Source organism: Astyanax mexicanus, chromosome 10, assembly GCF_023375975.1.
Source record: "Astyanax mexicanus isolate ESR-SI-001 chromosome 10, AstMex3_surface, whole genome shotgun sequence".
In the NCBI taxonomy this organism is placed as follows: domain Eukaryota; kingdom Metazoa; phylum Chordata; class Actinopteri; order Characiformes; family Acestrorhamphidae; genus Astyanax; species Astyanax mexicanus.
In genome coordinates, this window is record NC_064417.1 from 2,078,228 (window position 1) to 2,106,216 (window position 27,989).

Genomic DNA, 27,989 nt, shown 5'->3' on the forward strand with positions numbered 1-27,989 from the left:
ATGACGCGCGCGCGAGGGGGCGTGGCTCTGAGGATCGCGCGCTGTGTCAGTTGGAGCTGCGCGAGCTGAGCGGGGCAGAGCTCTCAGCGCGAGGGCTGGACCTACGCCTCAGTCTCCTCAGTTATGGACGGACTGGAACCGGAGGACTCGCGTTTCTTCTCCTCTATTCTCCTCAAAACACACCTCACCTCCGTCTTTAGCTTCAGCGCGAGGGATTAGAAGTTCAGAGCGCGGCGATGGACATAGTTAAATGAGGAGGAGTGATTTCTAAGCGAGGAAACGGGAGTTGTGAAAGTCTTGGAGCAGAATGTAGACTGTTTTCTGTCAGATCGGTTTACCAGAGCTTTAGAATACAACCAACGATAGAGGACGATTCGCTCTTTCAACCTCTGTTCGCCCTTTTTATTCTTCTTCTTCCTTTTTCTGGGGGAATTTTCAAATCTTGAACCGGTTTAAGTCTTTGCTACATTTGCGAAAAGTGGAGCAGCTGTTTGTGTGTGACTGCTCTTGGGATTTAATGCTATCTAATTCGCTAACTAATTCTCAAAGCCAAGTCTTTATCCTCTGACTGGCTGGTGCAACACTTCTCCATAATATAGTTATGTTAGCTCAGGCTTTTTTTTTCTCAGCTCAGTGTGACATTTAGTGCCAGTTAGTCACCGACCAGAGTGTAAGGCTTTGGCTCTTCGGGTTTGTTTCAATCTCAGCAATCTATCACACCAGCCATGGCTTTACCTGACAACTCCAGTGTTGTTCCTGAGGACCTTTCCTTCCCAGAGATTATTGAACTAAATGTAGGGGGACAGGTGTACATAACTCGCTACTCTACTCTTACAAGCGTGCCAGACTCCCTGTTGTGGGAGATGTTCAGCCAGAAAAGCCAGAAAGGCTTGGCTAGAGACACCAAGGGACGTTTTTTCGTAGACAGAGATGGCTTCCTCTTCCGCTACATCCTGGACTACATGCGAGACCAGCAGCTTGTCCTGCCTGACCATTTCCCTGAACGTGGGAGACTACAGCGGGAAGCCGAGTACTTCAACCTTCCCGAACTGGTCAAGCTACTGGCCCCAAAGATCAGCAAGCAGAACTCACTGGGCGATGAGGGTTGCCAAAGTGATCCAGAGGAGTCGTCACCTAGTGCAGATACTGCCCGCAACCTGGTTTCCTTGGGGGCGGCTGCGGCCGCCTGTTCCAGTCTCGTGTCCGGTGGCGATGGTAAGCGTTCGGGCTTCATTACCATCGGATACCGAGGCTCCTACACGTTGGGCCGCGACAGCCAAACAGACGCCAAGTTTCGGCGAGTGGCTCGGATTATGGTGTGTGGAAAGACCTCCCTGGCCAAAGAGGTTTTTGGGGAGACTCTGAACGAAAGCAGGGATCCTGACCGGCCCCCGGAGCGCTACACCTCCCGTTACTACCTGAAGTTTACTTTCCTCGAGCAGGCCTTCGACAAGCTGGCTGATGCCGGCTTCCACATGGTGGCCTGCAACTCGACGGGGACCTGCGCCTTCGCTCACGACCAGACAGACGACAAGATTTGGACCAGCTACACTGAATATGTGTTCTACCGTGAGTGAGCTCAGACCTCTGTTCCTGCGCCTCCTCCCAACCTCCAGCCTCCTGCCTCCTCCTCTCTCGCTCTGAGATGGCGCCCCCCCACATTAGATGTAGTGGCTTCTAGATTTATCACCCCAAAAAACCTCCATCCAGACTTTTTCCCTCAGCAGACAGAACCCTTGCTGTGGTCGACTACTCCCCCTCTTCAAGCTAACTACCATCCCCTGTGAACCGCAGCCCTCCCCTCAGCTAGAGACTGCTCCCAATTCTTGTGTAACCACCTCTAGCCTTCCTGGCCTCTGTGAAGTACAGTGTTGTACTGTAGAGTTTATTTTGTGGTGTTCATTTTGCTATGAAACTGTATGAGATGATGAAAGGGCCAGTCGAAAGGGCTTGGAGGAGGGCTTTCTGTACGCTTGAGTAGGCTTTCAGCTCTACACAGTATGATGGCACTCTTCTGCCTTCTGTCAACCAAATAGCTGGACATATTTTTTAGCTTTCTGGAATGTTGGCCATCCATAGCGAAAAAGGATACGTCCTCAGTCAAGTTAAGTTTTAAATTGCTGTATTTTTTATTTTGCTTTGTTTATTTGGGGGGACCAAACTTCTAGGAAACCAGCACGTAGACATGATAGCCGTATGAGCCATACAGTAAATCTCTCTTCATTTACCAGACAGGCATGACACTACCAGTCTGCAAGGAGACTGCATGTAAATAATCTTCATTTGTCACTATGATGCCAGAAGACTGAATGATATTCTACAGTTTAATCAGTTTTAGCAAGAAATTAACCTTGTGTCATACTGTTTGATGGTATGTGTATCTAGCAAGTAGCGTTAAACAACAACAAGAAGGGAGTTTGCTCTGTTGATAAAACGGATCAAGAAGTTAAAAAGAAGAGGTGATTTCAGACAAACAGCCCAAAGAAAGGCACATTAACAAAATTATTAGGAAGTTGCCTGAAATCAGCTCAGAAGAATAGTTTAACGAGGTCAGTAATGACATGGAGCGTTCAGTATTCAGCTTTATTGCAATGAGAAATGTTGGGCATCACATCAGATCATATGATGTTTTCCTTTTTGCTTTTCTTTAGATTTCAGAGATTGGTTTTCAGTTAGACTTATATACAGTTTCATATACAGTACTTTTTCAAATAAATCATTTTCTTCATTTAGTTTTATATGATGTGCACATAAGTCATGGTAAAGCCACTGTCCAGTTTTTCATAAGAAGAACCCAGTCATTATTTTAATGTGTAAACAAACCTTATTTGAACTACTAATTCAGTTCATATCAGTGCTTATTTTTGGTGTTCAGCTTAAAGAGGAATTCAGCTGATTTTGCTTCAAATGAATTCCTCAACAGGTTAAGTATTAATATGTAAAATCATAAAAAGTAATTCAGATTAATTTTAGAATGTAAAATGTTTTATTTGGGCCAGAATTATTCAGTGGACTGATTGTTTGTTTCTTCACTGTCAGTGAAATACCTTGTATCTTAAAAATGGCATTTTTTGTTGCCCTGGAAAAAACATCTTAACTCTCCTTTAATTTTCAACGTAAAATATTTTATTCAAATTTGAGCATTTCTATTGGTCCATTCATCATGAAATTTTAACACCGTTTATTGAACTTCTAAGTAAAAAAAAAAAAAAGGTATATACAAGGTTTTTTGTCTGACAGAGACAGTATAAAAACTCAGAAGACACATGCACACAGCAAATTTGCCAGTGTTAACCCTTTCAGACCTAAATTATGTTCCAGTAATAAAAAGTATAAGAAGAATGCTGTTTTCTATCTGTAATGTACTCCAAAACATATATATCATTTGTATGTTAATCTGAATGTAATCATTTGTTTACCATTGTTATTATTATTTTATATAACTTTTTTATTTAACAAATTATTCCTAAGCAGTAAAAATAACTCATAACATGATTTGTTTTTTACTTTGTCCAGTGCAGTGGGCGGGGCTAAGCTGCTGTTTGATTGGCTGATAAATGTAAATCTGTGTCAAATATAAAAATACACAAGAAAAAAGAAAGCAGAGTCTGAAAGGGTTAAATAAACACTGTTAGAATTGTAATACTCACAGTGCTAATTAAACAATAAGAGAGTTGATTTAACACTGACATGTGTAGGTTCCCTGTAGGGTTTTGCTAAATAAAAGGACTGCATTTTCTGTGGAGTTACACTAAGTCCCCTGGTTCGTATCACCACAGCTGTAAAGAAGTCAATAGGAAATTTTGTTGACATCTGAAACTCTGAATTACATTTAATTGTTGTAAAATCAGTGGAATTCCGTATTAATATGAACTTGTTTAATGTGAATCATGTTAAGCAACAGCGCACCAAACCTTACAAACAGAAAACAAGGGTGTGAGAAACTTTAGACGAGAAATAGAGAGAGAGAAACCAAGTAGATGGAGAGAAATTTTCAGGTACACCCTCAGGACAACCGTGGCTTTGCACAGCAGTTTACCTCAGATCTTAAGGACAGAATTGTACAAACTTATCAATTATAAAGGCACAAATATGAACTTAGATCTAATGGATATTTTTCACTGAACGTCCTCTTTAGCAGTAGGTTCTGGCCAATAAATAGTATTTTGTGGAATTTTCACACCTGTAGTTTGTTTGCTCTGGTCTGAATCAGTCTGGTCCACAATGAGTTTGTAAACATTGAATTAAACCCTATCTGGATGGGATTAGTTTCTCAGGGGGTTCTGGGGTAATTTTCTCTTTTATGGGGTTTTTTATCCTCTGTGATTTTATTCCCGTCCAGAACAATCATCTACGTGTTTTTATCAGATGTCCTCTGAGAAAATTACAGGCTGAATTATCTACTGTTTTTCTCTGAACTCCGTGCTCCTCCGGTAATTTTAGTCCTGTCCAGACGCACATCTCTGAGTTTCGTCTCCTCGTGTTTAATACAATTTATTTACATATATTTTTTTAAATTTATTTGTCCATTGCACCGAAATTACACTTTGGGTGCGTGTTTCCACGGAAATCCATGTAAAAACAACAGCGAGTGGAAATGGAGGAGCTACTGAACACAATGTCATGTGACCGTCAAAAGCCAAAAAACTCACTGGTCCTCCTGTTTTTTCAATTGCAGTCTGGGCTTTAGTTTGTTTTACACAGAAAAAAGTCCAAGTGTACCAAAATGAGCAAAAATAACCTCAGAGAATGTTCTCTCTGCTTACTGTTCAGTCCTACCTGGGATGTGTTACTGTAAATACAGAAAAAAAGGTCCTGATATGCCGGGTTAAACTACACCTGCAGACTTGTGGAGGGCAGCAGGTAGTTGGGTATAGTTGGGTATGGGATTAAATCAGACAATGTTCTCACCACAAAAACACCAATTAACAATTTTGTTTTGGACTGGACCAACTCCACCTCCTCTTACAGCTCTCTGTGTGGTCATTTTGATTCAGATCTGAGTGTGATTACTGTATTCACACCTACCTAAACAAATCACATCAAGTGTGAAAACAAACCAGATTCTGATTTATCCAGACTAAAATTGCAGGTGTAAAAATCCTTACAAGCACACATATGCTCTACCTGTAGTCATTGGTGGAAATGACTTCGTCGTTTTTTTCATGTGAAAGCATTACGTGTTGTAAAAGTTTAGCAGCAAAATGTCATTAAACTGAGCATGAATAAAACAGCAATTACTGAAGATGTACTTTGTGATGAATTAAATTGCTAATCTTTCATTTGTGTATTACTCTCATTCTGCTCTCATCTCACTTACTAAGAGATGCATTTGGAAAAAAAAAGGAAAATACATCATTCAGTTAATAACTCATGACCAATTGTGTGGATTGGTAAAATCTGTGGAGAAAGGCCATTTTTTGTGGAATTTTTCATTTTTTAAATTCTTCTTTTTATTTTCATGTCATGAGAAAATGGGGTTAATAATATTATATAATATTTCCATGTGCCGTATGTGTGTAGTTAAAGTGTAAGGCATTGAAAGAGACAGGAGCATTAAAACATCTCTCCTGAGCACACTTCTCTCCTCCCTGCGATGAGCAGAGTCTCTTTCACTCCTCCTCTCTCGCTCATTCCTCTCCTTTCTCTCTGTCGCGACTTCAAAGGCCGACTACAAAAGGCAAGGCCGGAATAGAAACCAGGACGGAGGTATAACCAGCTCCCTCAAAGCAGATTACCCAGCCCTTGTGTTGCTGTGACTAATCTAAGTAATTAACCTTCGGATTAGACTCTCAGGTGGCACAGCGAGAACCTCCAAGTTTCTCCTCAAAATATTAGAAATAGACCTATTACATTTTTTGTGTTCTGTTTGACGGGGGCAGCATAGTGTCCCCTTGAAAAAACAGAGGTTCTTATTTGAAACTTCCTCTAATTTTTCAGTTAGAGGAAATCTAATCCATCTGCTCTAATCTGGAAGTTGTCGCTCTGTACAGTGGACCTGAAGGAGTCTGGTATGGCTAAGGCTTAGAAATAAAACAAAGAGCTTTCTCTAGCGCTTAGCTAATTGCTAAAAGTGTGCTTTGCGTTTAGTATGTTTAGGAATGTTCTGATATTCTCTGAGTTAAAGCTGAAGGGAGATGAGTGAAGTGTGTGTTATCAATACTGACTGATTATGTGTGATTTAAGTGCTATAAAACATTTATTTTTCATGTTTTGTCTCAAATTTAATCAAGGAGAAAGTGTAATGAATATACTTTGAAATGTTAAAAGTCACTGGTGGGCAGTTTGTAAATTGATCATGAAGTGTTACCTAAGAGCATTTCCAAGGTTATGCCAGAATGTAACATTTTTTAATCCTACGTATACAGGGAGTATTTTAATAGAAGGTATTACTAAAATAGAGGGGTTGGACAATGAAACTGAAACGCCTGGTTTTAGAGCACAATAATTGATTGTGGTGAGGGACAGTTCTGGTGGAAACAGGAGAGTTGAGGTGCACATTGAATTCTGCGTGATTTGATCAGCCGTGGTTTTATGTTTTTTGGATACAATCCGGGTTAGCACCCGAACATCCCTTTCAGACAGCTTCCTCTTACAGCGTCCACAGTTAATCCTGTTGGATGTAGTTCGTCCTTCTTGGTGGTATGCTGACATTACCCTGGATACCGTGGCTCTTGATGCATCACAAAGACTTGCTGTCTTGGTCACAGATGCTCCAGCAAGACGTGCACCAACAATTTGTCCTCTTTTGAACTCTGGTATGTCTCCCATAATGTTGTGTGCATTGCAATATTTTGAGCAAAACTGTGCTCTTACCCTGCTAATTGAACCTTCACACTCTGCTCTTTCTGGTGCAATGTGCAATTAATGAAGATTGAACACCAGGCTGCTCCAATTTAGCCATGAAACCTCCCACAATAAAATGACAGGTGTTTCAGTTTCATTGTCCAACCCTTGTAATACAATGAACAACACAGGAGATGTTGAGCCACTAAACCCTAAACCATATTTTTACATGTTTTTTGCTCTGTTCTTGTGATTGACGATTTGATGTTGTACTGGTGGGGGTTCCCTGACAACAGGTTTGTAAACCTCCAATTAACTGGTACATGTGCACCAATAAAACGCTGCTGTGCTTCACTAAGATAACAAGAGGAAAAAATAAGACATGATCGATTCAATTTTCAGTTTTAATCTTGAACTACATACAGTAGGCCCATGGGAATTTACAACAGAAACAGTGTATAGATTCTCTTTTATTGTTTCTTTTGAAATCAAAGGTATTAAAAAAGAGTTTATCCTGCTTTTGTTGGAGTAACTGTCTCTGAAACGCCTCACATGCGCACACTGATACCTGTATAAACCTCTTCTTTTTCACCAACAACAAAAAGCCTCACATTTAAGCGAATCGTAGCTTTATAAAGGGAAATGGATGAGTTAGCAGCTCATATGTGGAGCATCTTTTGCTGGAGTGGAGAATAAACAGCCGGTCTGAAGTCCAGGTTGAGGAGGAGAAAAAAGGCCAGGTGGTTTGCTTTTGCTGTTTTTGTGTGGGTACGAGACAGAAGCACGTAGCACATGCGTAAAAGCAAAAAGACGCATGAATTTAGGACCACATATGAAAGTGACTCAAATCTAATTTGAAAAAACAAAACAAAAAAAAACCAGATTTGTCATGTTCACACAGCTACGAAAAAAATAAGATCTGAGCCACATTGAACAAAAGTCATTTCAGCCTGGTAATGTGAACGTAGCCTATGTCAGCAATGGGTGAATATAGTGTACTAAATTTCCCCATAATATCCTCAATACGAAACTAGCAGTATAACTATAAATGGGCGTCTGCAAAATATTTAACAGCAAGCCGACCACAGAGCAGAAAAGACAATAGTAATGCAAATTACTTTTCCACTTGCAGCCTTACATGTACCCAGAAGGCTGTAGTTAATTTAGCAACTGCTATTATGTCGTCTAATTGAATGCAACACACAAAGTACACTGTGTTTATCTCTCAAATAAAAAAAAGCATTGTGCTTTTAATAAGTGCTAATTTCTCAAGCTTGTGTTGTTACATGCAAAACATACAAAAACCTAAAACATGAGACAATGAGAAGAAAAGAAAAATACATAGAAGGAATACTATCAGGTACACCCACCAGACAGATCATTGCATTTGCACAGCAGTTCTTACCTCGTATTTTAGAGATAAATGTTAATAAAATATACTTTCAGGAAAAACATCAGTAAATTAAACAGGGAGAGAAATATACACATACAGGTCTGGAAAATAAAAGATTTTGATTTTACCAAATTAAAAACCTCTGGAATATAATCAAGAGGAAGATGGATGATCACAAGCCATCAAACCATCAAACTGAACTTCTTGAATTTTTGCACCAGGAGTAAAGCAGCATAAAGTTATCCAAAAGCAGTGTGTAAGACTGGTGGAGGTGGAGAACATGATGCCAAGATGCATGAAAACTGTGATTAAAAACCACCATGGTTATTGCACCAAATATTGATTTCTGAACTCTTAAAACTTATTTGAGGTCTGAAAGCTTTGCATCTTTTTTGTTATTTCAGACATTTCTCATTTTCTGTAAATAAATGCTCTAAATGAGAATATTTTTATTTGGAATTTGGGAGAAATGTTGTCTGTAGTTTATAGAATAAAACAACAATGTTCATTTTACTCAAACATAAACCTATAAATAGCAAAATCAGAGAAACTGATTCAGAAACTGAAGTGCTCTCTTAAGTTTTTACAGAGCTGTATCTGGTTTATTTGTTAAGAAAAACGTGTCTTTTGTTTTCTGAGTGGTGCAGTCCCATTGTATTTTTGTGTGTTCTTATTCATCCAGTATCCAGAACAATGCTTTACCCACCACAGAAATAGTGGCGTCATCAAATTACAGATGTTCCAACTGCAGGATAACCGTAGAGCTCCCTCCAGTTCTCGGGTGTTTGTATATGCGAGACGAAGATGCCAGGTCTGCCAAGTATGCTAATCCAAATTTTGCATAATCTTTATTGAGACAAAAAAATCGGTACCACTTTAAAATACGACTACCTTTATAAAGGGTTTATAAATGGTTTACAATTAATTTATTAATGGTTAGTAATTAGGTTGTAAATGCCTTAAAAATCATTAATAATCAGTTATAACACATCATTAGAAAGGACAACAATATAGATGGCTGTGGGTTCACTATTTGGCAAACAACAGGTCATTGTTGCCCTTTCTAATTATATGTTATAACTGATTATTAATGATTTTTAAGGCATTTACAACCTAATTAGTAACCATTAATAAACTAATCGTAAACCATTTATAAACTCTTTATAAAGGTAGTCTTATTTTAAAGTGGTACCAAAAAATCTTTAAAAATGTAATTGCTGATTGCTGCATTTTTAAAAACGAAGATTATTATTTTTCTTTTGTTTAAAACACTTTATGCATTTTATGTTTGATTATCGATATAGAATGTGTTTACGTCTACTTAATAAAAATAGAAATATATAAAGAACAGGTGTCATTTGACCAAGAGAACTCAAACGTTCTCATCCAGCTGTTTGTGCTTAAGGCCAAAAGGTGGGAGGGGACTGACTGGCCAAATCAATCACCCGACCTGAACCCCATTAAGCATCCATTTAACTCTGTCCTCAGAGACCTTAATCAGCCTTTAGAAACAAGCAGCAACTGAAAATAGCTGCTTTATACACCTGCCAGGACATTCCAGCCTCCAGGTGATATCTACAGTTTGCCGACATCAGGCGAGAACTGACGGGAAAGGATCTGCAACCAACTGCTGAACATGAATATACAGCTTTATTTGCTAATTTATTTGCCTAATTTGCTTATAGCCTTGTGAAATCAGAGCACTTCTTTAGAAGAGATTTTTTTAGGTTTACATTAAAATATTAAAAAATTAAGAGACCACTTCAGTTTCTGAATCAGTTTCTCTAATTTTGCTATTTATAGGTTTATGTTTAAGTAAAATGAACATTGTTGTTTTATTCTTTAAACTACAGACAACATTTCTCCCAAATTTCAAATAAAAATATTCTCATTTAGAGCATTTATTTACAGAAAATGAGAAATGGCTGAAATAACAACAACAAAAAAAAAAGATGCAGAGCTTTCAGACCTCAAATAATGCAAAGAAAACAAAAAGATCATATTCATAAAGTTTTAAGAGTTCAGAAATCAATATTTGGTGGAATAATCCTGATTTTTAATCACAGTTTTCATGCATCTTGGCATCATGTTCTCCTCCACCAGTCTTACACACTGCTTTTGGGTAACTTTATGCTGCTTTACTCCTGGTGCAAAAATTCAAGCAGTTCAGTTTGGTGGTTTGATGGCTTGTGATCATCCATCTTCCTCTTGATTATATTCCAGAGGTTTTCAGTTTGGTAAAATCAAAGAAACTCATAATTTATAGGTGGTTTATAGAATAAAACAACAATGTTCATTTTCTTCAAACATATACCTATAAATAGAGTCTCATGTATAATGATTATGATGGCTGTTGATTTTCTAGAGAACATATAAATCTGGTCGTCTATAAATAGCTGCTTCTCTGTTTGCTTTGCATTAAAAATTTCCTAGATCTTTCTATTTCTTTCTAGTACAGTGCAGATGATGCAATTCATAGTTATTCTGGCTGGAGATGAATTTTCCTCCCCGTTGCTGCAGAGAAATCAGCACAAAGTCGTTTCTCCTGCTTCAGGCAGGAGCTCTGATAGTGTCACTCTGCTGGGTGCACGTCTGCATGTAGTTGGTCAGAAAATCGCAGGCCTGTGATGTTTCTGTGAAAACTGGTGGGTATAGGTGTCTCATGCAGGGTAAGTTCTTCATGCATTTTAATTGGCATATTTTTTTGCATACATTTCAAGAACTGAACAGACAGTTGTGCCCCAACCAGTGCAGCGCTCTGCATGACTCTGGCATAATTAAATTTGTTAATCAAATCACAGCGGCACTGTGGCTGGAGCCAGTTACAAGCACAGTTTTAATCAGGCACTGTGTGTTAAATTGTGTGTTATTCACGTCTGAAAAACATTATACAACTGAAACGGTTCAGCATGTCTCAGAGCTCAGAACTTACATTGAGTTTTTTTCTACACAGCATGAGATTTTGTACATTGTACCATTGTACTATGGGAAGAGGACATTTTTTATTCTTAGATGCATCTCGATTCGGACATGGATGATTCTGAATTCATTCACAAATCACAAAATTTGTTGATGTTGTAGACGATGACGCAAAAGGTGGAGCTCAGAAGTGTGTATCTCCAGTTGATTATGTGTTTTACCAAAAGCAAAGCACGGTTTGACAAGGGAGCAGAACTCAACAGAACACCAGTCAAAGCAGGCATGTGCGCATTAAATTTTATGATATAGAGCAGACTCTTGGGCTTCGGCAACAAAATATTTGAAAAAAGAAATTATATGATGTCTATTGTAATTGACGCAGGGTCTGAAAGAGTTAAAGACAAACAACACTGCAACAAACTGTGCTTATAATGAACGAAATCCACTAAACCAGCTAAAAGAAGTGGAGCTAAGTGAGCCCTGATATCATTCATTGTTAACCGTGTTATGGAGGAGATGTTCCTGGCTGCATATGTCATGTGCGGAATGTGAAAGAGGAATCCTGCCGGCTCAGACGGCCTAAATTATTCCATTACAGCTTCACACTTTCTGTTATGAGAGCAAACACGGATGTTCTGCACATCCCAGCGATTTCATTGATTCACAGGTGCAGTGGGCCGTCGAGGGGGGAGCAGAATGACCTGTGTAGCGTCAGTAGCCTGGATGCTCTGCTGTTTTGTGTACTGAGATTGTTTTTTTTTTCATTATTGTCTGGGTTTAGAGATGTCTGAGAGAAGCTCTAGTGTGGAGCTGTATGCAGTCTTAGAAAAAGGTCCTACAAACAGTCAGAAGAACCATTTTTTGGTTAATTGAATCAGAAATTCTTATTTGTCATTTATTTGTGTGTTTCACAACTCTTTTAAACCCTGCGTTCATTACAACAATGGACATCATGTATTCCCTTTTTTAAGTTTTGTTGTACATAACAGTAATTGAGACTAACTGTTGTCCATCAGAATAAAGCATGAATCAGCCAATGAACAAGTTTACAAGCAAGTAAAAGAGTAGCTTAGCCACGCCCACTTCACTGGAAAAACAACGTCAGCTCAGACATTGGTTTGCGACTAAAACGGTCATTATCAAATATAAAATAAAAATGTTAAACATAGGCTTCCTATAACAGAATATTACATTGTTCTTTGTTGTGCATTACTGGCATAAAACAGCATTAAGACATTTTTCCATAACTGGAATATAACTCTAAAAGGGATAAGAAGTGGGGGTGTACAGTATGTGCATGGCACTCCTGCATGGCTGACTGTTGTCAGGGTTTTAATCAGTCAGTGGTGCACCTGTATTTTCCACTACCTCGCTTCTAGACCACCACGCCCATCAGTGTAGATTTATTCCTAAACAACTCTGACGCTATTTTAACAGGGCAGGGTGTACGATAGGGCCCTAAGATGTGTCTAAGCTTTACTGACACTCAAAAAAGTTAATAGTTGTAAGTTTTTGTGTATTTTTTCCAAATGAAACAAAACTATCCGACCACAGATGCTGTTCATTTTATTAATCAGCATCTGTAAACTGGCATCAAAGCATCTGTTGTGCATGTTTCATATAAATATCCTATCACATTATTACAAACCTTTCTACAAAACTTATAAACCTGCATATTTTTGCCTGCCCCAGCTCATGTGTGAATCCATTTATCACCTCATGCAGAACTGAGTGAATCATCCATTATAGGTTATTAAAATTTAACACGTACAGAGCACTATAATAGGAACACTATTCTGATACAGTGTGGGCCCGTACTTAGCTCTTCTTAAAACAGAATCCACTGATCTTACACACCTTCCTGTGGGAAACGACTGATACAACAGTGAATGTCCTGCAGATTTTTCAGAAGCACTAAGGGCGTTTTCACACCACGCATGAAAGTTTGCATGAAGGTGTTTGTGTCTTTTATACATTGTTTTGTGTTTATTTGGTCTGGTTAGTTTTGGTTTTACCCTGTAGTTTAGTAACTTTTCCTGATTCGCTCGTTTTTCACTGAGGCTTTATTGGTTATTTATTGGCTAATGCAGTCAATGGGGGTAGTAAAAAAGTTTTGCGTGCAGCAGCATACACAACTCTCTCTCCATCTCTCTTTCTTTCTTTCTTTCTTTCTTTCTTTCCATTCCGTCTCTTTCTTTTTCTTTCCTGTCACTCTGTTCCCTTTTTTCTTTCTTTCTTTCTTTCTTTCTTGCTTTATGTTCGCTCTCTTTTTTCTTTACTGTCACTCCTTTCTTTCTTTCTTTCTTTCTTTCTTTCTTTCTTTCTTTCTTTCTTTCTTTCTTTCTTGCTTTTTGTTCCCTCTCTTTTTTCTTTACTGTCACTCCATTCTTTCTTTCTTTATTTCTTTCTTTCTTTCTTTCTTTCTTGCTTTTTGTTCCCTCTCTTTTTTCTTTACTGTCACTCCATTCTTTCTTTCTTTATTTCTTTTTTTCCTTTTTTTTCTTTTCAGTATATACAACTCGGAGTGACCTACTGTTTTTTAAAAAGAGCAAGAAATGAATACTTTCTAGCAAAATTACAGCTTTAAATCTACCCCGAATCTAAAATATAAGATTGTGTGTTGAATAGTTTGAATCACACTGTGAGGTCAGATATTTAAACCGGTTTAAAGTCGGTCCTGAAGCTGAACCAGTGTTTCCCGCTTTGTTCTCCATGCAGTCAGGAGCCCGGTTATCACAGTGTCCCGGAGAGGAGGGGGGTTATTTATAGGCGCTGGGCACCGGGCCAGTTGTGCACCGTATTGCACGACTCTTCAGCACAGCTACACCTCAGTTACTTAATCCCTGCCTGGGATCTCCACTCTCACCCAGCAGCCAATCAGAGACAGCGCTGCTCTGGAGCTCTCTCATTAAAGGAGAGACGGAGGAGGAGAGGAGAAAGTGATCTGATAAAAGACAGGGCGATCGAGGTGACCTGAGATTATTCAGTCACTTCTGTCAGTCTTCCTCCCATCCCTCACCTTTCTCTCTCTCTCTCTCTCTCTCTCTCTCTTTCTCTCTCTCTCACGTATAGCTTCTCTTTCTCATTCTGTCCATCCTTCACCCGCCTCTGATTACAAGTCATGACCGCAGAGTTCAGGGCTGATGAAGTGACATGTCTGCTTAACCAAGCAATAAACGAATGCTCCTCTCTCTCTCGCTCTCTCTCTCTCTCACTCTCTCTATCACACAAACTCTCTTGCTTTCTCTCTCTCTGTTTCTCTCTCTCCCTTACACACACACTCTCTCTCTCTTCATTCACTTACCTGTCACCTTCTCTCCATCTCTGTTATGTCTCTGTCTTTCTTTCTTTCTTTTTTCTTTCCCCTCTCTCCATTTCTCTCTCTCTCTTCTTTCGCTCTTTATTGCTTTCTTTCCTGTCTCTCCATTTCCTCTCTTTCTCCTCTCTCTCTGTCAGACCTTTCCCTCTTTCTCTCCACTCTCTTTCTTTTTTGTTTCCCAAACAGCATCTCCATATTTCCTTCCTATCTATCAATTCCTTTTCCTTCTTTATTTCCTTTCTCATTTATTTCTCTCACTTCTCCCGTCTCAAATCCCTGTTCTCTCTTTTTCTCTTTCCCTCCTCTCCATTACACACTCTTAATTTTCTCTCTTTTCCTTTCCTATGTCTCCAATACTCTTTCATTCTCTCTTTCTTTCCCTTCTCTTTTCACTTTTTCTTCTTTTATGTCTCTTTTTTATCACCACTCTTTTTGTCTGTCTTGTCCTCTTTCTCTCTCTATATGTTTAATTATGTCTCTCTGTCCTCTGTCTATTCCCTTACGTCTCTTTTACTTTCTTCTTATGTCTTTTTATGTGCATCACACTTTTACTTCTCTCTCTATTCATTTTTCTATCTCAGTTCAGTTCAGCTCTCTTGTAGCTCTGTCCTTTCCCTCTAACTCTCTCCCTCTCTCTCTTTCTGCATATCTCTTGATCTTCTCTTTCTCTCCACTCCTGCCATCCCTCCCTCCCTCCCTTCCTTCCTCCCCCTCTCCACCATTCTCCAAGAAGAGGCCTCATCGCGCAGCATCCCGCCAGGAAAGCTGAGCTTAATACAATTTTGCCCCCTAAAACCGCTGAGCTGTAATTACACTGTGACCATTAACGTTGTGATTAAAACCATCCCTGACAATGCAGAGGCATGAAAGAAACAGAGCGTGCAGAGCACAGCCCGGGCCTGCAGAGCTAAAGGAGAGAGAGAGAGAGAGAGAGAGAGAGAGAGGGAGGAAGAGCAGTACAGTCTGGGGATCTTTTTTACTTTGCATTACTGCAGCAGAGCGGGGAGTCACCTTCGCCATCTGCCCACTCCGGGGTCTAATCTTCAGTCTAATTATCAATAAGCTCTGGAGGGTTCTGTCCTTAGTGGCCCAACCCAGGCAGATTTACAGAGCTGAGCATCTGCCTGTTGGTGGGTCACGCCGCCGGGCGAGTGGTCTAGAGTTTTAACCAGCTCAAAACAGCTCAAGGGGTCAAAGAACTGCAAACATCCAAAGAACAGATCACCACTCTAATTAGAAAACCATGTAATTTGTACAGTATTGTTTGTACACCATTTAAATGTATCATAAACCCTATTAAAATTGAATTACTTTTTTTTTAAATGGGGAGGTGGAGTTATGTAATTAATAATGTATTTACACTCCAATATCTCCAATTCCTGCTCTCTCTCTTTTTATTTTCCTTTCTCTCCACAACACCCTCTTTCTTTTCTCTCTTTTCCTTTCCTACATCTCCAATCCCTTTCTTTTTCTCTCTTTCTCTTTCTTTCTGGTCTTCCAATTCCACTCTTTTTCTCTCTCACACACACATGCTTTCTTGTCTCTATATTACATCTCTTTCACTTTTTACTCTTCTTTCATGTCTCTTTTATCACCACTCTCTTTGTCTGTCTTGTCCTCTTTCTTTCTTCTTATCTTTCATTATCTCTCTCATTAGAAACCCTGCAATTTGTACAGCGTTGTTTTTACACCTTTTAAATGTGTCATAAGCCCTATTCAGATGGGATTATTTTTACATGGGGAGGTGGGGTTATGTAATTATTAATGTATTTATATGTTCCTCAGTGATTTTAGTCTTATCTGAATGCTCTGAATGTGGGTCATTTTTATAGACTGCACTCTCCAGTGTCAGTAAAAATTCCAGCTCATTTTTTATACATAGGTATAATAGTTTTAATATAAATAGGTATATTTATATGGACTTTTCATAAATTGTCTAAACTATTAATCCCGCTTTATTTTCCTTTCCTGTTACTACATTCCCTTTCTTTCTTTCTAAAATTATTACTTATTACTTAAATTATTTTAATGTCTGAATGCTCTGAATGTTGGTCATTTTAATAGACTGCAATCTCCAGTGTCAGTACAGATTTCAGCTTATTTTTTATACCTTCTGTAAAATGAGCGATAAAAATAGGTTATAAAATAGGTACATTTATATCCTCTGGAAAATGAATTTTCACCCTTTTTCTAAACTACAGAGTTGCTTAAAGAATCGTATAGGGCTCTATTTTAGTGATCTATAGGCAAGCCATCAACCGTGCAGCTTCATTCAGGAAGTATCAGTGTGTCTTTGCTATCGTAATGACAGGAAAAGTAAGCCTTGCGCTGCTTGAAATGCAAAAAAAAAAAAAAAATGGATAGGTAGAGTGCATTGTTAACTTCTTGACAAAGGATGGATCATTGATTTCTGATGAAGCCTGGTGAGAAATCCTGTATTTTTTAATATTGCGATATACAGCTCTGGAATTAATTAAGAGAACACTTAAAAATGACCGACAGAAATCAATATTTGGTGGAGAAACCCTGGTTTTTAATCATAGTTTTCATACGTCTTGGTATCATGTTGTCCTCCACCAGTCTTACACACTGCTTTTGGATACTCCAAGCAGTTCAGCTTTACTTGATGCCTTGTGATCATCCATCTTCCACTTGATTATATCCCAGAGGTTTGTAATGGGTTCTCTTCCATTATAGAACACCTACAAATCCAGCTCTTTGCATTAAGTACATTATCCAGACATCAGACTATTCTTCTGTCCTTTACCAAATTTTAAAAATGTTATTTCCTTCTCTTATGAAATAATAAAATGTGTCAGTGATACAAAGCTATAATATCCAGGAGGATGCGATTGTTTCCGTATGAAGCTTATTACAGTATGACTTCTCTCTCTCTCTCTCTTTCTCTCCTTCTCTGGCTTTGCCGCTCTCTTTATCTCTATTTCACTCTCTCTCACACACACCGGACACATGATGAAGAATGGCATGCACGTAATTCCTGGGGAATCTGTCACGCTACAGGCAGCTGCAACAACACTGTACACTCCACCTTAAAATAACGAGCTGGAGAGAAAAACGCAGAGTGAATCAAAGCAGTAGTATCGGCTCAGAGGGTCTAATTATCAACTGCATGCTCTGCAAATACAGAGGGGACAATGCAGTCAGGCTCTATCCAGATGGAGCCAAATATATAAATAAATAACAATCAAAGAAAGAACAATACTACAAAGTTACTGTGTCCCCCTCCTGCTCTTATACTGTTGACTATTCTTCTCTCTTTCTTTCTCTCTCTCTCTCTCTCTCTCTCTCTCTCTCTCTCTCTCTCTTTCGGTCTCTTTACAAACATACACATACAGCTCTGGAAAAAAATTAAGAATTAAGAGAGCACTTCAGTTTCTGAATCAGTTTCTTTGATTTTGCTATTTATAGGTTTATGTTTGAGTAAAATGAACATTGTTGTTTTTATTCTATAAACTACATACATAATTTCTCCCAAATTCCAAATAAAAATATTGTCATTTAGAGCATTTATTTGCAGAAAATAAGAAATGTTTAAAATGACAAAAAATAGCTTTAAGACCTTAAATAATGCAAAGAAAACTAGTTCATATTCATAAAGTTTTAAGACTTTAGTTAAGTTCTCGGTGCTGGAGAAATTGTCCACCGGCTAGCACTGCTGGAGCAGCATTATCATTACCCGCTAACCTGCTAATATTGGACTGTAGCTTGCTGCGAACCTCGCTTAGCTCTTGTTAGCACTTTCGTCATTCAGAGGCGAGTATATCGGACTGTAGCTTGCTGCTAACCATAGATAGCACTGCTGTAGCAGCATTAACATTACGCACTAACCCCACTAAGCACTAGTTAGCACTTATGCCATTCAAAGGCGAGTATATCGGACTGTAGCTTGCTGCTAACCCTGGCTAGCACTGCTGGAGCAGAATTAGCATTACCCGCTAACCTCGCTAAGGAGAAAAATCTGTGTAGATTAACATCCAGCACTCATTTGACTTTAAAAATAATGCGCCTTACAATCCAGTGTGTCTTTTGTAGAAAAATAGACCAGAAAATAGAGTTTATTGATAGTGCACCTTATAATAAGGTTACCTTATTATAAGGTCACCTCACGCCTTATAGTGCGCAAAATACAGTATGTATTAGTATGTATATACATTCGAAGCGATTTCTTGAGACAACAAAGGGAAAGAGTGAGGGGACACAATAAAGGACTGTGAGTCTTTATGATGGTTAAGCGTAACCATAGAGACAAAAGGCATAGTTTTTACTTTGAGAAGCTTCCCACATCCCACTCAAGGTTACCTCACAAGCCTCTTAGCCAGTGAGAGGCGAGCTGAAGATATTCTCACATGGCTCTCCAGGCATTCATTTACACAACTGAGAACGCAGGGGTGTCTGCACTTCCAGACGGGTCCTTGAACGATTGCTGTGGCAAAGAATGTGGCGTCCTTCTTTTGTTATTCCCAGAGGGAAAGAACAATACAAAGGAAAAAGTGCACGAACAAAGGAAATTAAAGAAAACAGTCAACAATTGAGCTTCATTTAAATTGCACTATTCACAATTTGTATGGAGAGATTATATTTTGTTTTATAGTTGTGTAAGTAATGAATGAACCATAAAACTGGGGCTAATGGTGAATACATTTAAAAGTCTTAAAAGTGTTCAGTACAATGCATAAAGCAATGCATAAAAACAGAGATGTATAGTACCGAAGTAGAAGTACCTCCCTTACTAATGTACTTAAGTACAAAATGCTGTATCTTTTTCTACTGGAATATTATTTTTACTTCATTATTATACTTAAGTACTAAAATCCTGTATCTGTGTCTACTGGAGTATTATTTTTACTTCACTACTGTACTTAAGTACTAAAATACTGTATCTTTATCTACTGGAGTATTATTTTTTTGTACTACACTACTGTACTTAAGTACTAAAATACTGTATCTGTATCTACTGGAGTATTATTTTTACTTCACTACTGTACTTAAGTACTAAAATACTGTATCTGTATCTACTGGAGTATTATTTTTACTTCACTACTGTACTTAAGTACTAAAATACTGTATCTGTATCTACTGGAGTATTATTTGTACTTCACTACTGGACTTAAGTACCAAAATACTGTATCTGTATCTACTGGAGTATTATTTGTACTTCACTACTGTACTTAAGTACTAAAATCCTGTATTTGTGTCTACTGGAGTATTATTTTTACTTCATTACTGTACTTAAGTACTACAATACTGTGTCTGTCTCTACTGGAGTATTAGTTTGACTTAATTACTGTACTTAAATACTAAAATACTGTATCTGTATCTACTGGAGTATTATTTTTTGTACTTCTTAACTGTACTTAAGTACTAAAATGCTCAATCTGTACTCTACTGGAGTATTATTCTTACTACACTACTGTACTTAAGTACCAAAATACTGTATCTGTATCAACTGGAGTATTTTTTTTTGTACTTCACTACTGTACTTAAGTACTAAAATCCTGTATCTGTGTCTACTTGAGTATTATTTTTACTTCACTACTGTACTTAAGTCAAACTCTTTTTTCTTTACTGTATAATTGTATAATACGCTTAATTTAGCTTTCAATGTTTTTAATATTAATATACAATGTAGAATATAATAAAAAAGTAAGACAGTATGAGGTTCTGTATCTTGATTTTGCACTAGAGGCATTTAAATGGGTTTTTTTCAGCAATGGCTGAAAAAAACTCATGCGACAGAAAGATCTGAATGGCACATTTGATTTGATTGTATTGAGAATTTAAAATAACAGGAAACGCAGTGAAAAGCAGCAGCAGCCCACTCACACAGCTAGGCTACTGATGGCTATTCCAGCTCTTTTCAGGAATTCCCATATGACTGTAGCTCATTAAATGTGAGCACATGCTGTGTATTTCTCTCAGTAACTCGGTTGGGATTTTTCACAATGTTATTTACTGCGCTATTTGAAATAGAATTTGCTGTAATGTTATAATGTATATAAATTTGTCAATTTTGTCTAGCTAGGCACTAGTTTTAAAGTACGTTATCATTTTCACATCTGTAGTTTGTTTCTTGGTCCAAATTATTTATTTATTGGTTTTCCCCCCTCGGTTTGGTTTGTTTTCACACAGGCACAAACCTAACCATATAAGCACGCAGTCTCCTCTGATTGGCCAGAGCTGTCTGGCTTGGGAGCAAAAAAAGTAAATATAGCAAGAAGGTTAAACTTTTAAACACAATGTTTTCAATGGAAAGTCATCAGAGTATAGAGTTATATTGCAATCTATGGGAATTACCTTCTAATTTATCAGATAATTGCTGCACCTGAACAGCAGTTGAGCTCAAATAAAAGTATATTGGATAGTCCACCTCTCGCAGGTCTCGGTGCAATTACTGATTTTGCACCTGCTAAAACAAATAGCACCACGAGAGAAAACAAACCAGAATCTGTTTCAACCGGACCAAAAAACACCATTATTAAAAAATCCTATTTTATCTCACTTACCATTTAAGAATGACCTGTCTGCTAACAGAGAGAGACATTTGTGTGAAGAGTGATCAGTAGATGTGAACAGTAGGTAATTTAGCCTGTAAAAACATATATATATATGGTCAATTCGGACGGGAATAAAATTACAGAGGACCCCCCACAATAAGAGATATCAGGTACTATGGATACTATTAGATGATCACCAGATATCATTTTGTGCCCGCTAGTTTTTATCTGGTCCTCACCTGATAGTACTATGTAATAAGCACCAGGTATTATTAAGTGTACACCAATACTGAATACTATGTGATACTACTGGGTACAACACCTGACAGTACCCAAAGTACCTGATATTACTATGTAATAAAGATTCAAAGAGATTCAAAGATTAAAAAAATTAAAGCACCACATATTATCAAGTGTAAACCAGATACTATTTCATACTTCTTGATTCCAAACCCAGTACCCAGTGTACCTAGTGCTCACCTAAAAGTATCTGGTGTTCACCTCCTTTTAACTAAAAATAAAAAATGCAGCATGTTCCTTTTACCTGAGAAAAGTACGTGTTCTTTCAAGTACTTTTGAGTCATGTAAAGTTTCTTAGTTGATGAATCTGATGGCCAGACACTGATGAGGTTCTGGTGTCGCGTCAGTATTGCTAATAGCAGTAATCATTGTGCTGTTGAAAAAATAATGTGCTGCAGACAACAGATGGGCTCCCGGGGTTAAAAAAAAATGCAAAGATGTTTGAGACCGTTTTCATATTTTAGTGGAGTGACAGGAAAATGAAAGAGTGTTTTCCTCTTTACTCCATAAGCCTCAACAGAGCGGTGTGCCACCCCCCCACCCCACACAACCTACTCCTTTCAGTAGATAATTCCACTGGCACTCAAACTCCCCCCTCCACACACACCCACGTCTAAAGCCTGCGAAAACCCACACGCTGCCATTATAAGGATGGGAGAAAACCAATGCTTGGAACTCGCTCTGCCTCACATTCGGCGGAAAGAAAGCCGCAGGCCTGTATTTACAATGCCATTCAGCAGCTTTGGAGCTACGCATGACCGCAAACGACACACTCACGTCTTTGTCTATCTTACTTTCTTTAACAGATCCTGTACAAATAATATATATATATATATAGCTCTGGAAATAAATTAGAGATCACTTCAGTTCCTGAATCAATTTCTCTTATGTTGCTATGTATAGGTTTATGTTTGAATAAAATGAACATTGTCGTTTTATTCTATAAACTACACATTTCTCCTAAATTCCAAATAAAAATATTGTAATTTAGAGCATTTATTTGGAAAAAATGATAAATGGCTGGGCTTTCAGACTTCAAATAATGCAAAAAAAAAGTTCATGTTCGTAAAGTTTAAGAGTCCAGAAATCAATATTTAATGAAATAACCCTGGTTTTAATCACAGTTTCATGCATTTTGGCATCATGTTCTCCTCCACCAGTCTTACACACTGCTTTTGGATAACTTTATGCTAATCACTCCTGGTGTAAAAATTCATTCAAGCAGTTCAGTTTGGTGCTTTGATGGCTTGTGATCATCCATCTTCCTCTTGATTATATTCCAGGGGTTTTCAATTTGGTCAAATCGAAGAAACTCATCATTTTTAGGTGCTCTCTTATTTTATCCAGAGCTGTATACTGTATATGCTGCATATATATTGAAAATCATGCCTGAAAGGAATGTGTGTAGTGTGTGATCACAACACCTACACTCTGCACACTGACTTACACTCGGGAGACTGTGTATGCATGGACACAGGCCAGCCCTGGAATACTGTATTCTGCTCTCTCATGAGACGGGATGCTTTTTTTTACTGTACTGGTGTTCACACAGCAGGTTACAGAGGAGATGAGTATTCAGTCGGGTGAGGGCAAGAAAGCCGTTAGCGTGCACTGACAGCCGCTAGTGTGTGTGTATATGTGTGTGCAGTGCAGCGTGGAGCCAGATGAACACGTCATCGCCTGAATAGAAACAAATCCTAAGTGCTTCCTCACAGCCTGGGGCCATGTTTCCTCTATAAAAAATAAAATGGAGTGAAAAGAGGCAGATGCTTGACTTGTGTACAGTATATGTATGAAAGATCTGCATGGATGAAAAATATCTAAACTGTCATTTTATTACAGATTCGCACTGAATTAATGTAGTCGTTCTGCAGGCCTACGCACCATCATTCACAATAGGAACATACAGTATACAAAAAATGATACTGTATGGGTGTAACATTAGTAGGTATGTGAATTTTATCTGTACAAAACCAACAGGGGTCCGGGTTTGGTGCACTATGTTGAATGGAGGACAACAAGGTAGCTACAGGTGTGGAACAATGAAACTGAAACACCTGTTTTTAGAGCACAATAATTGATTGTGGTGATGGAGAGAGTTGAGGTGCACATTGAATTCTGCGTGATTTGATCAGCCGTGGTTTTATGTTTTTTGGATACAATCCAGGTTAGCACCCGAACATCCCTTTCAGACAGCTTCCTCTTACAGCGTCCACAGTTAATCCTGTTGGATGTGGTTGGTCCTTCTTGGTGGTACACGCACAATAGGACATGAAAATGGAAAATCCACACACAGCACGGTGGTACCTGAAATATTTTTAAATGTGTGGCTTGGAGTAGTTGAATTATGCACTTTAGAAGCTAATGCATAGAGAACAAATGTAAAATACACATCATAAATGGACTATTCTACGCTTAATCAATCATGTGACCCTGCTGACAGACACAGCAAAACCATACAGTATGACCGGGGCATAGTTTAGTCTCAACAGAAGTCTTACAAACTCTTTCACACCGATTTCTGATCACTCTACCCCTCCAAACATCTCCCTCACCAGTGTCTTCTCCTCTTCCTTTGCTCTTTTTGTGAGGTAGACCCCCCATCCTCTTATCTCCACCCAAACTACACTCACCTCAGTCCCAGTGGACAGCTCACACTCGAAGCCAGGCTGATCCCAGAGCAGCTCTCCAAGCATGTTCTTTCGTTCTCTGCCAGCAGCGCCAATGACAACACTTTGATAAAACGAACAAAAAGAGGAGAAAGCCATCAAGTATTCTGTGTGAAGTCTCCCTGACCACCTAGAATCCTTCTTCAAACGAAGCTCTGGCCCACTGGGAACAAATCCAGCCTCTGCTGCACGCCATGCTTTTCAGCCTGTTTTCCTCACTGCTGTTGTTTCGGTTTCTGACACAGTCAGAGAAAGTAATTCCTTTATTTTTCAGGTTTAAAAAACATTTTTATATCATTGTTGTCCAATAAAAAAAACATATATCTACAGATCAGCAACTTTACAGTTGAGTGAGATAAAACCTTCTTATTTTCAATGGAAGTAAAAAAAGAGTTTATTTATTAAGGTCATTTTGAAGAATTTATTTTGGTCCATTCATATTAAAATTTTGACGTAGTGTGATGCACAGTTTGTGTGTTTAAATTATGTAATAAACTAAAAATAGACCAAAATGGAGATACTAGTTTTTCATTGTGCAGCGACGATATGATGCGAACTGCTAAGCTGGTTCAGTGCATTCTACTGGTTTGATCTATATTAATGTCACTATATTAATTGATAGTGATACAGTAGCACAAATCAATGGAAAGTACAGTTACACATAATTCATATATATTTTAGTGGGCTATATTAATTCTATATTGTACATGAATTAATATAAGATTCATTTATTGCATTCACTATCCTGTGTAATACTGTATATTGCTATTAACTAGTCAAACATTTCTAAACGTTTTTAGCTCCGCCCTCTCTTTGAGTCTGAGCAATCGGAACCGGTTAGCTGGTAAGCTGTCGCTTAGCAACAATCCAAGTTTAGAAAAGCTAAAAAAAAAAAGCTGCAGAATTGTGTATGTTGCCACAGTTTCTCAAGACTTGTGTATGTAACCATAGTAATGTAAAAAAAATTAAACTTTTGTTTGCCACTGATTATAGCAATAATTACAAGAACAGAGCTCCTAAAAAAGTATAAAGAGTGCATTTTGTGTGATTTTTAAAAAGTATTTTATCATATTTCTTCTTTTTAATTTATATTTAAACTTTGCTAAATGCTTCACATAAGAAGTTTAGTATTATATAAATATATTAACATATAAAATAGTGTTTTCAGGGGCTGTAACAGCAGCATTTGCAGTGTAAACAAGCTTGTCCATTGCTTGGGACTTCAGTGGTAGAATTTAAGACCTAATTTATCAGATTAATCAAATCAACACAATGAGAAACAGATATCCAAGGTGAAAAATCTGGAAATACATATATAGGACTCTATGCCAGTGTAAGCTGTCATTTTTTAGAAAAGAGTGTCGAATAGTGTTAAAGGTTCACATTTTACCTAAAACATGTAGAAATATTTCAGTAAACTGCTGCTAGAAAAAAGTAATTTATCATATACATATTTTTTCCCTTTTTTGACAGTGTTTTAACAATTGTGGTCTGAACTGAAGGCCTACATCTAATATTTTAGTCTGTTTAAATGCTGTATTTGGATATGAGGCCTTCAATCACGAACTCAATCATGCCATCATGCAATACATGGACATTGGGGATTCTGTCTGCAGTATTGCATATGGTTTGAAAGGTTAAAATAGACAAATGGGAAATAGAAACTTTAAAAACACTATTATGTAAACTTATATACAGTCCAAGACAATGCATAAACAGTATCTTAGATGACAATATCAAAACAGAAGTGGCTACATGCAGTGATGTGTGGGAGAATTTCTGATTTTGTATTTGTTCTGAAGCGCTGAAGCAAGGTGGCATACTGGGAAGAGTTATTGTGGATAGGTCTATGAATAAAAAGAATATATTGATAGTTTATTGTGCCATGGAAGGGATAGAATGAATTTTTCAAAATGTTTTGCTATTTGTTTTCTTCCTTTAACAGTATATTTTATCTGTTCATCTTTTCTTTGTCTGTTAACAGGAGACAAAGCTCCATCTCCATCGCAAATTTGCTACGAACCTGAAGTTGTACTACCTGAAGTTGTAGACGAGCCAGAAGAGCAGCCTGTTCAGAAACAGTGCAACGAAAGCATCGATACTGACCCAGACTTGCAAGACGTGCCTCCAGTGGATCCTGTACCCCCCCTGTCACCCCACGACAGCCCTGATTTGCCCCTTCCTCCACCTCCACCTCCTATTTTTGAACCCTGCACGCCACCTCCCAACCCTCGCCCCATGATCCCCATAAATCCCCCTCTGAGCCCCCCTCCAGTACCCACCACCAGCCCTGCGAGACCCACTACCCTCGCGCTGAAGACCCTGCCTCGCTCAATTGCCACAAAGGAGAACGGTGGACCACTGGTTCGAGATGCAGAAGAAGACGAGAAGAAGATGATGGAGGAGGAACTGAAGAAATGCATAGAGGACTTCCACAAGATCCGAATCCCAAAGCTTTTTCCTGACCGCAAGAGGCACTGGCAGAATGACCTCTTGAAGAAGTACAATGCCTGAATTTCTTGCCTCAGAGGCAACTAGACAGAGCAACCAGGCAGTAATACCACAGAGACGTCCTGCAGTGCAAACCCAATGTCAGATGCTGTTGGATGTTGTCTTTCACAAAGCAGAAACCACTCTCTTGCCATCATAGACAGACTGTGTATGCATTATTTGGGTCGCAGAAGCTTGACATCATGCACTCATCAATAAAAAATAGTTGCACCCAGAGGGAAATTTTCAATGGTGGATAAATCTGGCTGGAGAGATGAGCAGGAGTATAGGGACGAGTATTGTCCTGCTGGAACTTAAAACCAACCAAAGGTGATTGACAAGAAACAAGAAAATTAATCGTGGCACAGACCACATTGCCTCCACACACTGATTCCTTGGTCACCAAGACAAAAACAGGATAGCAGCTACAGGGGTTGGACAACGTAACTGAAACACCTGTTTTTAGACCACAATAATTTATTGTGGTGACGTATAGTTCTGCTTTTTGGATACAATCCAGGTTAGCACCCGAACATCCCTTTCAGACAGCTTCCTCTTACAGCGTCCACAGTTAATCCTGTTGGATGTGGTTGGTCCTTCTTGGTGGTATGCTGACATTACCCTGGATACCGTGGCTCTTGATGCATCACAAAGACTTGCTGTCTTGGTCACAGATGCTCCAGCAAGACGTGCACCAACAATTTGTCCTCTTTTGAACTCTGGTATGTCACACATAATGTTGTGTGCATTGCAATATTTAGAGCAGAACTGTGCTCTTACCCTGCTAACTGAACCTAACACACTCTGCTCTTACTCGTGCAATGTGCAATTAATAAAGATTGGCCACCAGGCTGCTCCAATTTAGCCATGAAACCTCCCACACTAAAATGACAGGTGTTTCAGTTTCATTGTCCAACCCCTGTAGTTATATATCATCCTTCCAGCATTGCAATCTTTCTTACTCCAACTTTCTTCTGGCTGCATCTATTTTTTGACGATGGGTGTATCTTTGTGTATTTTTTACATTCTATCCTGGTGATGCCTTTTATCAGTTTCTCACAAAAACCAGACCAAGATCAGAACCATCCTTGAAAACAACAACCAAAACAATGGACACAAGTAGCGAACGCAATCAAACAAGGATTGTAGAGAACTAAAGGTAGTCAGTCAGTTGCTTGTTTGAGTTGGTTGTTGCCCACAGGGTCTGTTTTTTAAGGCGTTTTTTTGGTGATAACTTGGGTTTCCAGATCTTTAACGGTCTTGATTTCTTTTTTAAATGATGCTGGTAGTTAAAGACTTTCATTTCTTCTCTTCTTTCACAAGGAGGTTGTGGGTATTGAGGTGGGAGGGGCTGGGAGAGATGAATGACATTGTGCTGATTGTGCTCTATTCTGTCTGACATTCGCTTGATTGCAAATCACAGCCGACAGCCGAGTAGATGGTAGTATGACTGCAATGAAGCTAAATAAAGCGAACATATTTAAAGTGCTATTAAATGTCTGCATGTACATAGAACTGATTAAATTTGCCGTGTGAACATTATGCAGATTGTAGTTGTTATTATGCATTCCACACCTAAATGTCTTCCATAAAAATAA

General features: G+C 38.5%; 1 protein-coding gene and 1 long non-coding RNA gene across 2 annotated transcripts in view; both read left to right on the forward strand.

Moving 5' to 3' along the window:
- Nucleotides 1–27,933, forward strand: part of LOC125804807 (uncharacterized) — a 163,667-nt gene extending 135,734 nt beyond the window's left edge. The window contains exon 2 of the long non-coding RNA XR_007440984.1: nt 26,912–27,933. This is a non-coding gene — a long non-coding RNA (uncharacterized LOC125804807). The remainder of the gene's footprint in view (nt 1–26,911) is intronic.
- On the forward strand, nt 34–27,933 carry kctd12b (potassium channel tetramerisation domain containing 12b). Its single transcript, XM_015601823.3, has 2 exons — nt 34–1,569; nt 25,886–27,933. The coding sequence occupies exons 1-2, from the start codon at nt 726–728 to the stop codon at nt 26,413–26,415; spliced, it is 1,374 nt and encodes a 457-aa protein (XP_015457309.3). The 5' UTR covers nt 34–725; the 3' UTR covers nt 26,416–27,933.
- Nucleotides 27,934–27,989: the final 56 nt, after the last annotated feature.